Raw genomic sequence first — 14,158 nt, 5'->3', positions numbered from 1 at the left:
AAGCGGTAGCGCGCTCGCCTGGCATGCGTGCGGCCCGGGTTCGATCCTCAGCACCACATACCAACAAAGATGTTGTGTCCGCCAAGAACTAAAAAATAAATATTAAAAATTCTCTCTCTCTCTCTCTCTCTCTCTCTCCTCTCTCACTCTCTCTTTAAAAAAAAAAAAAAATCTGAAACGTAATTTGAATTGAAAAAAAGTCAACAGAAGGGGGATTTTCAATTAATTCTATACTTTCTAATAAAAAGGAGAGCTTTAATTAATATAAGGTATAAACATAACTAAGGACTTTACCACAGAAGATCAGGGTTTCTCAACTTTGGCACTACTGACAATTTGGATTAAATAATTCTTAGGGGCTGTCCTGGGCATTGTGGGATGTTTACCAGCATCCCTGACCTCTACCCACTGATGCCAGTAGCACTCCCCACACAATTGTAACACTCAAAATATGTCTTCAGACATTGTCAAATGTCCCCTGGGGGACAAAAGTGCCCCCAGCTGAGAACCACTATACTGAAGCAAGATCATTTCACATCAGATGTTTGCTTTCATGGCTCCCCCAGCTGCCTCACAACAGTTGTCTGTCTCCTGTCCAGTTTTATTTGCCTGCTCCTGTCTCCTGACCCATCTGGCAGACAAGTCATGATGCTAAGTATGTGATATCAGAGATAGCTCCTGGGCAACAGCCCACTGCAGCATCAACACAGGCAGAGTGTCTCAGAGCTAAGAAAAGAGGAATGTAAGCAGAAAGCCTGCATTGTAGTCACAGGCATCATCAGGAATTAAAGTCACACAGAAAACAATTCCAAAAGATAGCAGGACAAAGAGCTTTTGTTCCTCAGCTGAAGAGCCACAAGAAGTCTTCCTTGTAGGGGCAGCCTGCAGGCTCATCCTTGCTTCACAACTAAACATGCTTTCACTGGATAACAGCACATATCTGAACCTTCAGCCTTAGAGGCAAATTATGGAGCCTTAATGGGAAATTACGAGGAAAACTAATATCTTGCCAAGAAGATATAAAGCCAAATACTGATGATTACTTTCTTCTCCAAAGTTGATTTACCCAGTAAATATATTCTGAAAATAACTTGTTCCTATTTACTTATCCAGTGGGTGACCAATAATACTTAATATATCAACAAAGAATAAATGTTATTTTTCACTGTCAAAAAGGCAAAAATTTAGAGCTAGGGATGTGGCTCAGTGGCAGAGCACTTGCCTAGCACACGAGACACTGGGTTCGATCCTTAGCACCACTTAACAAATAAAATAAGGCTTTCTGTCCATCTTCAACTACAAAAAATTTTTAAAAAGGCAAAAATTTTGCCAGATGTGGTGATACATGCCTGTAATCCCAGCTACTTGGGAAGCTGAGGTAGGAAGATTTTGAGTCTAAGGCCAGCCTGGGCAATTTAGTAAGACCCTGCCTGACTTGAAAAGAAAAAGAAGAAAACATGAGAAAAAAAATAAAAGACAAAAATTTTAATGGGGCTTTTATTTTAAATTTGATCATACTTTTCCATAAAAAAATCATGAACTAACAATGCAAAGAAATAAACTCTTCTCTCACATAGAATTTTACCAACATAGACTTACCATCGAGAACTTCTTCAGAAAATCCCGTTTTCTCAAAATCACTGATATTCTGATTGTATAAACCAAACAGAAGATAATTTGCCAGCTCTCTGCAGCCTTCATTGTACCTGCTATCAATTCCTGCAAGGCAAAGAAAGTTCTGATCAGCTGTTCTGTACTATGGGAGGCAAATGAGCCCCAATACTTTGCCCCTGCTTAGCAAAACTCTGATGATCAAAGATGGCAGCTCATATCATCCAATATCCTTACTTGGATTCCAAGATCTAAATATTTAGCTTAGAAAATCAAACAGCACAGATTATTGAGACTAAAAATCAAATCCTGAGGATGTAAGGAACCAGATAATAATGCTTTGAGTCCTTCTATGGCTTGTTTAAGAGCTTAGAATACTCTCAGTCTTAAAAATAGATGTCTTAAAAATATTCACCTTTTTTTTATATGGTGCATGGGGATTGAACTCAGGAAAATTCTATCACTGAGCTATGTACATCCCCAGCCCTATTTTTTAACAGGGTATCACTAAGTTGTGTACAGTCTCACTAAGTTGCTAAGGCCAGTGTTGAACTTGCTATCCTCTTGCCTCAGCCTCCCAAGTCACTGGAATTTCACATGTATGCCTCCACTCCTGACTAATATTCATTTCTTGTGAAGATCTTTAGCAAAACATGTGGATGCAAATAAAGGCAATTAAGGTGGCTTGAAAATAGCGTGAAGAAGATAACAAGTGAATGATACTATAAACACTCAGCATCTCATAAATATTAAGAGCAAGAAGATTAAGCACTGCACTGGATGCTGGACTACCTGCTAATGGCATTCATAAAGCTTACAGTCTAGTGAAGCTGGGTCAGAGATAATAAAAAGGCAATTAAATGATGCTGTCTTCACTACTGCCTCTTGATGCTTCACATATATATACAATCTGGTTCTGGATATCTGTAAAGTCCCAGAGCCATAGCAAGAGGAAAGGGTCTGGCAGAAGGAGTTCTAAGAATAAGAGTAAGGTAAGTGCTCCTTATCTCATTGGTGTCTCTCTATCCAACCTCATTAAAACAGCCACAGATTTCAGGGGAATGAAAGCTAGGAGTTTATCTTACAATGATAAAGTTTATCTTACAATGATATACTGTTATCAATTTACTGTGATAAGAATCTAAATTGCCCCCACCCTGAGTCCCATCTTGCTAAAAGTACTGACCTAGGATGCACAGGATCCCATCAGGCCGAGACTTGCTGCTCTGGGTTAGGATGCTCTGTATCTGGCGGAGTCGGCTACAGCTGCAAAAAGAACAAGAAACAGTTCTGAGCACCAGCACAACCTGATGGTAAGAGCTGCACTTGGTATGAGATGCCCATGATAAGGCATGAGGAAGAGAAATGACTTTGCTAGGGATGGAAATCAGTCCTTGTTTGGTTCTAGCATCAAAACTACAAAATGAGTTCCTTTCTCTTCTGTTTTCTGGAAGAAACTGTACAGGACTGGCCTGAAGACTAAGTCTAATTACCGATTACAAACTGGATAGCCCCTGGATCTATGGCTCAACAGAAGTTACAGCTTAAGGCCCTCTCATGGTCAATCCTGGTCAGGAATAAGACTCAGCTGTTTACTTCCAATGATGTCTCCTTTTTGAAGATTTTCTTTCTTTTTTTAACTTGTTTCTTCTTTTATGGTACTGGAATTGAACCCAGGATCTCAGACAAGTGCTCTGCCGCTGAGCTATATTACCCAGCACCCCCAACACCTTTTATTGAGACAGGGTCTTGCTAAGTTGTGGAGCTGGCTTGAATTTGCAATCCCTTTGCCTTAGCCTCCCAAGTAGCTGGGATCACAGGTGTGTACCACCCCTAGTTCTTGAAGAAGAGTTTCCACACTGATTTTCCCTAACTGTAGTCTTCATCAGTGTTTCAAAAACAAACACATACAAAAAAACAAAGAAACTAGGTCTAATTCATTCCCACAGCTACTCCTTATGGAGGTATCAGCAGAAAATATGTTCTCCTTATGTACTCCCAGATATTAATGTCATTTCTAAGAACCCCATTTTCTCCAATCCAATAATCCTCCTTCCCAGCACTCCCAAAGAGGGGTGCCCAATTTTCTGCCCAAGATTAAGCCTTTGGACTAGGGATGTAGCTCAGTGGCAGAGCTCTTGCCTAGCACTGGGTTTGATCTTTAGCACCACATAAACAAATAAAACAAAGGCATTCTGTCCATCTACAACTACAAAAACATTAAGAAAAAAATATTAAGCCTTCTACCTGGTCTTCCCATCACTTCTGCCTGGTCTTCCCATCACTTCTGCCTCTACTATTCAATATTCCCTAACACTCCTTATATGAAATCACTTCCCTATAGTCAATAGAAATCCAGTCCTACCACACCATTAACTAAGATTATCCACAAACCCAATGACACTAACTGTTCTATCCATGACTGTGAGACTTCCCACCGATTCTGAATCTGCTTCACTATAGTAACTGACACTCACCCAAACACAGGATTTCCAGTCAGACAACACTATTTCTCTTCTCTAATTCCCCAGCTTCCTTTCTCTTTTGGATTCTTTTCAATGGTCCTGTACCCTAACTTATTCACTCCATGACTTATAGTCATCGTGCTGTTTTTATCAAGACTTTCACAATCTTGTACATGATATCAGAATTAGATAAAGGCAGAGAAAGAAAAGAAAGAACCAAACTACAAACCAATATCCATCACAAATACAGATACAAATCCCTTAACAGCCAGGCATGGTGGCACATGCCTATAATCCCAGTGGCTCAGGAGATGAGGCAGGAGGATTACAAGTTCCAGGCCAGCCTCAATAACTTAGAGAATTCCTAAGCAACTTAGTGAGACCCTTTTTCAAAATAAAAAACAAAAAGTGCTGGATGTAGCTCAATGGTAAAGTGCTCCTGAGTTCAATCCCCAGTACAATTTTTTAAAAAAGAAAGAAAGAAAGAGGGAGGGGAGGGAGGGAGGGGAGGGAGGGAGGGAGGGAAAAGAAAAGAAAAGAAAAAAACAAATCCTTTAAAAACATTGCAAATAAGGGCTGAGGTTGTGGCTCAGAGGTACTGCACTCGCCTATCACATGCAGGGCCCTGGGTTCAATCTTAGCACCACATAAAAATAAATAAATACAATAAAGGTATTATGTCCAACTATAACTAAAAAATAAATATTAAAAAATATATTTGCAAATAAGAATTAAGCAACATATAGAAAGAATTACACACCACAACCAAGTAGAGTTGATTCCAGAGATAACCAAGGATAGTTCATTATTCATAAATCAATCAATGTATTGCATAACATTAACAAACTAATGAAGAAAAAACATAAATTCATATAACTGATTCAGAAAAACCATTTGACAAAATTCAACATTCACTCACAATAAAAACATTCAGAAAATTAAGAATAGACTGCTTTCCTCAACTTGGAAAAAAAACATCTAAAAAAAAACCTTTCTGAGCCAAGTTCAGAATGTATATAATGATGAAGGGCAATCAGGAACAAGGTAAGAATATCTGCTCTCATCATTCCCATTTAACAAACATTGGAAGTTCTAGCCAATAGAATACAGTAAGAGAAACAGATTAAAGACATAAAAAATGGAAAGGAAGAAATAAAATTGCCCCTATTTGCAGATATGGCCTATTAACAAATATTCACAGAGAGAAAGTAGAATGGTGGTTGCAAGGAGTTTAATAAGAACAGAATTTATATTTTTCGAGATGAAGAGAGTTACGAGGATGGATGGTGGTGCTTTTAGTCTAATAAGTTATATGAATGTACTTTAATGCTACTAAACTGTGCACTTAAGACCAGCTAAGATGAAAATAATTGTTACATGCACCTTAATACAACTTTTTAGACTTTTTTTGTTCTTTTTAGATGTATTTTGATATATTATACATACATAAAGTAAAACACTCTTAATTAGAATCTCATTCTTGCAGTTGTACATGATGTAGAGTTTCACTGGTTGTGCATTCATATATGAACATAGCAAAGTTATGTCTGATTCATTCTACTGTCTTTCCTATTCCCATCCTGCTTCTCTTCCCTTCATTCCCCTTTGTCTAAGCCAAAGAATTTATATCCCCCCTCCTTATTTTATGTTAGTATCCACATACCAGAGAGAACATTTGGCCTTTGGTTTTTTGAGATTGGCTTGTTTCCTTAGCATGATATTCTCTAGCTCCTTCCATTGACCAGCAAAGGCCATAATTTCATTCTTCTCTAAGGATGAGTAATATTCCATTATGTGTATATTCCACATTTTCTATCATTCATTTGTTGAAGAGTACCTAGGTTGGTTCCATAGCTTAGCTATTGTGAACTAGCTGCTACAAACATTGATTTGGCTGTGTCATTGTATTGTGCTGATTTTAAGTCCTGCAGCACATATACCTAACTAGGCCAAATGGTTGTTCCATTATTTTCTGAGAGTGGTCGCACCAATTTGCAGTTCCCCAGCAATGTATGAGTAAACCTTTTCCCCTACATGCTCATCAACATTTATTGTTACTTGTATACTTGATAATTGCCATTCTGATTGGAGTAAGATGAAATCTCAGTGTGGTTTTAATTTGCATTTCTCTAATTCCTAGAGATGTGGGACATTTTTTCATATTATCTGTTGACCAACTGTATTTCTTCTTCTTTGAAGTGTCTTTTCAGTTCCTTTGCCCATTTATTGATTGGGTTATTTGGTTGGTTTGTTTGTTTTTGGTGTTAAGTTTTTTGAGTTCTTTATATACCCAGTTAATACAACTTTTTAGAATTAAAAAAATGTTGGGTTGGAGATGGGGCTCAGTAGTAGAGAGTCTGCCTGGCATATATGAGGCCTTGGGTTCAATCTCTGGCAACAAACACACACACACACACACAAAAAAAAAAAATAAAAATGTCAATATCATATGAAACAAAAACAACAGAGGGCTGGGGTTGTAGATCAGTGGTAGAGCACTTGCCTAGCATGTGTGAGGCACTGGATTGATTCTCAGCACCGCATAAAATAAATCCATTGACAACTAAAAAAAAATATTTTTTAAAAAAAAAGAGAGGAAGAACTTCATTTGATTAAAAAAAGAATGAAAACAAGGAAATATCTTGAGACATCTGAGGAAATCTGAATACCGACTAGAAAAACTGATGCTATTAGGGATCCACTGTTAATTTTCTTAAGTGAAATAATGTAATTGTGCTTCTATAGTTCAGCGTCCTTTTTCTTAGAGATATATAAGGAAGTAGATAGGAGTAAAATGTCATAATGGCTGCAATTTATTTAAGAATGGTTTAACATGAAATAAGAAAGATTGAGGAAAGAAGAAAAAAGATAAAGCACATGTGGCAACAAGTTAAAAATGGCTGAATCTGCAGGGTGCAGTGGCGCATGGCTGTAATCCCAGTGGCTTGGGAGGCTGAGACAGGAGAATTGCAAGTTCAAAGCCAGCCTATGCAACTGCAAGGCACTAAGCAACTTAGTAAGACCCTGTCTCTAAATAAAATACAAAATAGGGCTGGGGATGTGGCTCAATGGTCCAGTACCTCTGAGTTCAACCCCCAGTACTCCCTGCCAAAAAATGGCTGAATCTAGGGCTGGGGCTGTAGCTCAGTGGTAGAGCTCTTGCCTAGCATCTGTGAGGCCCTGAGTTTGATCCTTAGCACCACATAAAAACAAGCAAATAAAATAAAGAAATTCTGCCTATCTACAACTACAAAAAAATTTTTTAAAAAAAGGTTGAATCTATGGTGAGCTAAAGATCAATTCATTGTATTATTCTTTCAGCAGTTCTGTAGGTTTGAATATTTTCACATCATAAAAATTGGGGGACTAGGAGGAAAGGGTTATATGGAGCAGCTGGACCGGAAATAGCAAGAACATTCAGAAAACTTCTTTCTTCAGTAAATGATTACTTGCCCCTCGTTAGTTTTTCAAGTTTAACCGAAGACTGATCTTGTAATCATTTTCTGTCTGCACTAGAAAGATTTCATCAAATTGCCTCTTTGGCCTATTTCCCAATCCATCCACCAGTGAGCTAACTAACTGCCAAGTTTACCAAGAGCTCTTTGGTTTTCAAACTTACAACCAGCCAGTGACAAAAAGCATGAACAGTTCATGTGACCAAGAAATAAACAGCTCCCTGACTCCTGCTGTAAAAAGCCAGGACAATACAGAAAACAGAGCTTCTTTTCCACAAGTATCGACCAAATAAAGTAGGAGCACATAAAACGTAAAAAGACCTTACTCTTCTCAGAGTAAAACATCCTAATTAGTGTTTCTCATTTTCTTATCAAATGGGTGAAACTAAATTCATTTCTTTTTTTTCCCTCTATACATTTTCTTGCTTTCCAAATTTAATTTTTAACCAGAACATAGCCTATTGTCACTGAAGCATGAAACATGACATCTACTGAATTATTTACCTTTTAACTAAAATAAATAATTAATTAATTAAAACACAAAAAACCATAAAGAAAACCATAATCCACCAGGCATGCTGGTGCACCTCTATAATCCCAGCAACTGAGGAGACTGAGAGAGGAAAATTGCAAGTTCAAGGCCAGGATGGGCAAAACCCTTAGCACCTTGTCAAGACCTGGTCTCGAAATAAAAAATAAAAATGACTGGAGTGCTGGGGTGTAGCTCAGTGGTGAAGTATCCCTATGTTCAATCCCCAGTACCAAAAAAGAAAAAAAAAAACAAAAAACACAATCACTTAACATTTCCAGCACCCCAAATAAACAAATTTTTGGTTTTTTTATTTGTTTGGTACAGGATTCAACTCAGGGGTTCTAGACAACTGAGCCACATCCCCAGCCCTATTTTGTATTTTACTTAGAGACAGGGTCTCACTGAGTTGCTTAGTGCCTCGCAGTTGCTAAGGCTGGCTTTGAACATGCAATTCTCCTGTCTCAGCTTCCCAAGCTGCTGGGATTACAGGTGCGAGCCACGGTGTCCTGAGAAAATTAACAACTTTTAACATCTTGAATATTTGTTTTTATCTACATTAGTGCTTTTGAATTTACATATATAATATATTGTCTTTTTTAATGAAAAAATTGAATATTACATGGAAAAGTAAAGTCTTCATGGATCCTCATCCCCAGTCACCACTATGATGATCTATGTATCCAACGAGTCTTTTTCCTTTAATAGAAACTATGAAACATACACCAAACCTTGGCAATAACACTGTCTCAAAGCTCACAGGTCTACCTGAAGATGGCTGGCACATCCTTGGTAGGTTTACAGTTGCCTGTGTCTTTACAGCATTCCATCTTTAGAAGATATGTAAACTCAGCCAAGCCAATAACTGTAGCTCAAATCAAATATGTTGCTTTCATGCTATAATTTATTTCTGATTTTCCTTGGATTTAGACTCCAACGTTGGACATGACGGTAAACTATATGAAGAAAGAACAACCTAAACTGATGCAGTTTGCCCAAGATTAATAGCAACAAAACCTGATTTTGAAAATTTTCTTTCTGCTACATCCCACTGTTTTATTTGTATTTGATTCCTCTGGTTCCCTGGAAATGATGAAAATAAATTGGAAAAAAAAATTTAACTGTTTTTTCCTCTGTAATTTACTTTTTAATTTTGAAAATATTGTTTGCTTCATGTTTTGAATATTTTGGTAAATTAAAATATTTACTGAATTATACAAATCCTTATACAAATCTGACTAATACCTTAGGAAATTGATATAATTTGACAAGGATCTTGCTGGGTGGGTTTTGGGGGGAGCTATTTATGTAAATAAAATAAAATATGTAACTGTTCTAAACATGCTTTTTTTCATTTAACATTATTCAATGGAAATATTTCCAATTTAGCATATAGAACTAAATTTCACTTTTTAAAATTTGTTCAAATTAGTTGCATATGACAGTAGAATACATTTTGACACATCATACATAAATGGATGTAACTGCTCATTCTTCTGTACATGATGTAGAATTACACTGGTCATGTAATGATATATACACATAAAGTAATAATGTCAAATTCATGCTACCATCCTTCTTACTCCCAACTCCCCTTTCTTCCCTTCACTCCTCTCTGTCTAATCTCTACTACCCCTATTCTCCCTAGCCCCACCCCCTTATTATGAATTAGCATCTGCATAGCAGAGAAAATATTCCTGCTTCTGTACTTCAGTGTCCTTTTTTATTTTTTTTAAAGAGAGAGAGAGAAATTTTTTAATATTTATTTTTTAGTTTTTGGCGGACATAATATCTGTATGTGGTGCTGAGGATTGAACCCAGAGCCACGCGCATGCCAGGTGAACGCTCTACCGCTTGAGCCACATCCCCAGCCCATCAGTGTCCTTTTTTAAAAGAAATGTAAAAGGAAGTTACGTAGGAGTAAAATGGTTCTTTGGAATTGGCTTATTTCCCTTAGCATGATATTCTCCAGCTCCATCCATTTATCAACATATGCCAAAATTTCATTTTTTAAGGTAAAGTAATATTCCATTGTGTGTGTATGTATGTGTATATGTGTGTATATATATATATATATGTAATTTTATATATATATAATTTATATATATAATTTTTTTAATCCATTCATCTGTTAAAGGGCACCTAGGTTGGTTCAATAGCTTACCTATTATGAATTAAGCTGCAATAAACATTGATATGGCTAGGTAACTGTAGTATGCCATTTTTAAGTTCTTTGGGTATAAACCGAGGAGTGGGATAATTGGGTCAAATGGTGGGTCCATTCCAAATTTTCTGAGAAATTTCCATATGGCTCTCCAGAGTCGTCACACCAATTTGCAGTCTTACCAGCAATGTGAGAATGTGAGTATACCTTTTTTCCCCACATCTTCACCAACAGTTATTTGTCGCGTTCCTTGCAACTAAAACACTCAGGGTCACTCTAGGGGAACTGGGCCGTGTGAAATAACCACAGAGATAACTTTTTCTTTGGGGTTCCTGTACCAGCTCCTCTGACCTTAAGCGTCTACAGAAAGAGAGAGAGAGAGAGGTCGAGCACATGCTGACCTCTTTTATTGAGGAGAAGCCATTCAAATGAGTCAAGGGGTCAGGTTTCAAGGGGCTGAATCTAGCTTCAAGATGTCTGCAGTCAGCAGGTTGACTGACGTCTAGGAAGGCCACACCCAAAGGCAGAGCAAAAGAAGGGGGCACACGTGGGGGGTTTTCATGGAACATTCTATCCTAAACAGAACAAGGGGTAATATCACAAAGCAACAGGTGAGCATAGCTTGACCCATGGGGCTGCAGGAAGGCAAGCCTAAGCATGAAGACACATCTGGCTGCATTTTTACTACTCTCAAGATCGGGGCTACCGTCTACAGCCACTTAAAAGTAGCCAGATCATGAGGGATGACGGACAGTGCCTCAACCAATCAGGAGAGGAAAAATGCTGGTCATATGATATGGCAGCCTCCCACATTTATTGTTCCTATATTCTTGATAACTGTCATTCTGACTGGAGTGAGATGAAATCTGTGTGGTTTTAATTTGAATTTCTTCTCTAATTTCTAGAGATGTGGAACATTTTCTCATATTTTATATATATATGTAAAATATATATATATATATATATATATATATATATATATATATATATATATATTTTGTATCAGGGATTAAACTTAGGGGCACTCTTCCACTGAGCCACATCCCCAGCCCTATTGTGTATTTTATTTAGAGACAGGGTCTCACTGAGTTGCTTAGTGCCTCACTTTTGCTGAGGCTGACCTTGAACTCACGATCCTCCTGTCTCAGCCTCCCGAGCCACTGGGATTATAGGAATGTGTGCGCCACTGTGCCTGGCCATTTTTTATACATTTTTTAACCATTTGTATTTCTTCTGTGAAGTGTCTATTCAGTTCCTTTGCCCATTTATTGATTTATTTGGGGTTTTTTGGTGTTAAGTTTTTTGTGTTCTTTATTTATCCTGGAGATTAATGCTCTGAGGTGCAAGCAGTAAAGATCTCTCATTCTATAGTCTCTCTCTTCACAATCTTGTTTCCTCTGCTGTGAAAAAGCTTATTAGTTTGATTCCATCACATTTATTTTTTAATTTTTTTTAATATTTATTTTTTAGTTTTTGGCAGACACAACATCTTTGTATGTGGTGCTGAGGATCGAACCCGGGCCACACGCATGCCAGGCAAGCGTGCTACCGCTTGAGCCACATCCCCAGCCCCATCACATTTATTTTTAATAATTTTTTTTTAATTGTAGATGGACACAATGTCTTTATTTACTTATTTTTATGTGGTGCTAAGGATCAAACCCAGTGCTTCATGCATGCTAGGCAAGGACTCTACCACTGAGCCACAACCTGAGACCCCCCCATCACACTTATTGATTCTTGATTTTACTTCTTGCACTTTAGGAGTCTTGTTAAGTTCCTAAGCCAATATGGTGGCCCTACTTTTTCTTCTATTACACACAGAGTCTCTGTTCTAATGCCTAAGTCCTTGATCCACTTTGAGTTGAGTTTTGTGCACAGTGAGAAATAGGTGTTTAATTTCATTTTGCTACATACAAATTTCCAGTTTTTCCAGCACCATTTGTTGAAGACACTATCTTTTCTCCAATGTATGTTTATAGTGCCTTTATCTAGTGCCAGGTAACTGTATTTATGTGAGTTTCTATGTCTTCTATTCTGTACAATTGGTCTGTGTGTCTGTTTTGGTGCCTATACCATGCCATTTTTGTTATCATATCTCTGTCGTATAATTAATGATCTGGGATTGTGATGCCTCCTGCTTCACTTTTCTTGCTAAGGATTGCTTTGGCTATTCTGGGTCTCTTATTTTTCCAAATGAATTTCATGAGTGCCTTTTCTATTTCTATGAACAATGTCATTGGAATTTTAACAGGAATTGCATTAAATCTGTATAGCACTTTTGGTAGTATGGCCATTTTAATAATGTTAATTCTGCCTATCCAAGAGCATGGCAGATCTTTCTACTTTCTACAGTTTCCTTCTATTTCTTTCTTTAGTGTTCTGTAGTTTTCATTGTAGAGATTTTTCACATCTTTTGTTAGATTGATTCCCAATTTTTTTTGAAGCTATAATAAATGGGGTAGTTTTCCTAATTTCTCTTTCAGTGGATTCATCACTGATATATAGGAATGCATTTGATTTATGGATGTTAATTTTATATCCTGCTACTTTGCCGAATTCATTTATTAGTTTTAGAAGTTTTCTGGTAGAATTTTTTGGGTCTTCTAAATATACATGTCAGCAAATAGTGATAGTTTGTGCTCTTCTTTTCCTGTTTGTATTCCTTTAATTTCTCTCTTCTAATTGCTCTGGCTAGAGTTTCAAGGATGATATTAAATAAAAGTGGTGAAATAAAACTCGTTTCAGGTTTTAGAAGGAATGCATTCAGTTTTTTCCCATTTAGAATGATGTTGGCCTTGGGTTTATGTTGGGGTATATTCCTACTATCCCTAGTTTTTCTACTGTTTTAAACAGGAAGAGGTGCTGTATTTTGTCAAATGCTTTTTCTGCATATATTGAGATGATCATATGATTCTTGTCTTTAAGTCTACTGATGTAATGAATTATGTTTAATGATTTCCATATGTTGAACTCCACTTGATTGTGGTGCACTATCTTTTTAATGTTTTTGTATATGATTTGCCAGAATTTTATTGAGAACTTTTGCATCTATGTTCATCAGGGATATTGGTCTGAAGTGTTCTTTCCTTAGTGTGCCTTTGTCTGGTTTGGGTATCAGTGTGATACTAGCTTCATAGAATGAGTTTGGAAGCATTCCCTCCTTTTCTATTTCTTGGAATAATTTGAGGAGTATTGGTGTTAATTCTTCTTTGAAGTCTTATAGAACTGGGCTTTTCTTAATTGGTAGGCTTTTGATGGCATCTTCTATTTCGTGCTTGAAACTGTACATAGATGCTCCATTTTAGTAATTTGAGTTTTCTCTGTTAGTGTGGCTAAGGGTTTATAAATTTTATTTTTTCAAAGAAACAAGTTTTTGTTTTGTCAATTTTTTTAATTGTTTCTTTTGTTTCAATTTCATTGATTTCAGTTCTGATTTTAAATTTTTACTGTCTTCTACTACTTTAGGTGTTGATTTGTTCTTTTTCTAGGGCTTTGAGATGTAATGTTATTTATTTATTGAGTTTTTATTCTTTTAAGGAATGAGCTCAATGCAATGAATTTTTCTCTTAGCACTGACTTCATAGTGTCCCACAGAATTTGATATGTTGTATCACTATTCTCACTTATCTCTAAGTATTTTTTATTTCATCCCTGATTTCTCCTGCTATCCATTTGTCATTCAATAGAGTATTGTCATTCAATAGGGTATCCAGGTGTTAGAGTAGCTGCTATTTTTTATTTTATCACTGATTTCTAATTTCATTCTATTATGATCTGCTAGAATGCAGGGTATTATCTCTATTTTTTTGCATTTGGTAAGAGTTGCTTTAAGGCATAATACATGGTCTATTTTAAAGAAGGATCCACGTGCTGCTGAGAAGAAAGTGTATTTGCTCCTTGATGGATGATATATTCTATATATGTTAAGTCT

General features: G+C 36.8%; 1 protein-coding gene across 1 annotated transcript in view; it reads right to left on the bottom strand.

The window, feature by feature from the left end:
- Positions 1-14,158, bottom strand: part of Dnaaf9 (dynein axonemal assembly factor 9) — a 145,549-nt gene that overhangs the window by 116,814 nt on the left and 14,577 nt on the right. The window contains exons 3-4 of the mRNA XM_026409747.2: positions 2,798-2,877; positions 1,600-1,719 (exon numbers count right to left, since the gene is read on the bottom strand). Coding sequence (XP_026265532.1) covers positions 1,600-1,719; positions 2,798-2,877 — 200 coding nt within the window. The remainder of the gene's footprint in view (positions 1-1,599; positions 1,720-2,797; positions 2,878-14,158) is intronic.

This window comes from Urocitellus parryii, chromosome 6, assembly GCF_045843805.1.
Source record: "Urocitellus parryii isolate mUroPar1 chromosome 6, mUroPar1.hap1, whole genome shotgun sequence".
Taxonomy (NCBI): Eukaryota; Metazoa; Chordata; class Mammalia; order Rodentia; family Sciuridae; genus Urocitellus; species Urocitellus parryii.
Note: the sequence above shows the minus strand (reverse complement) of the source record. Positions and strands in the feature narration are given on the sequence as shown.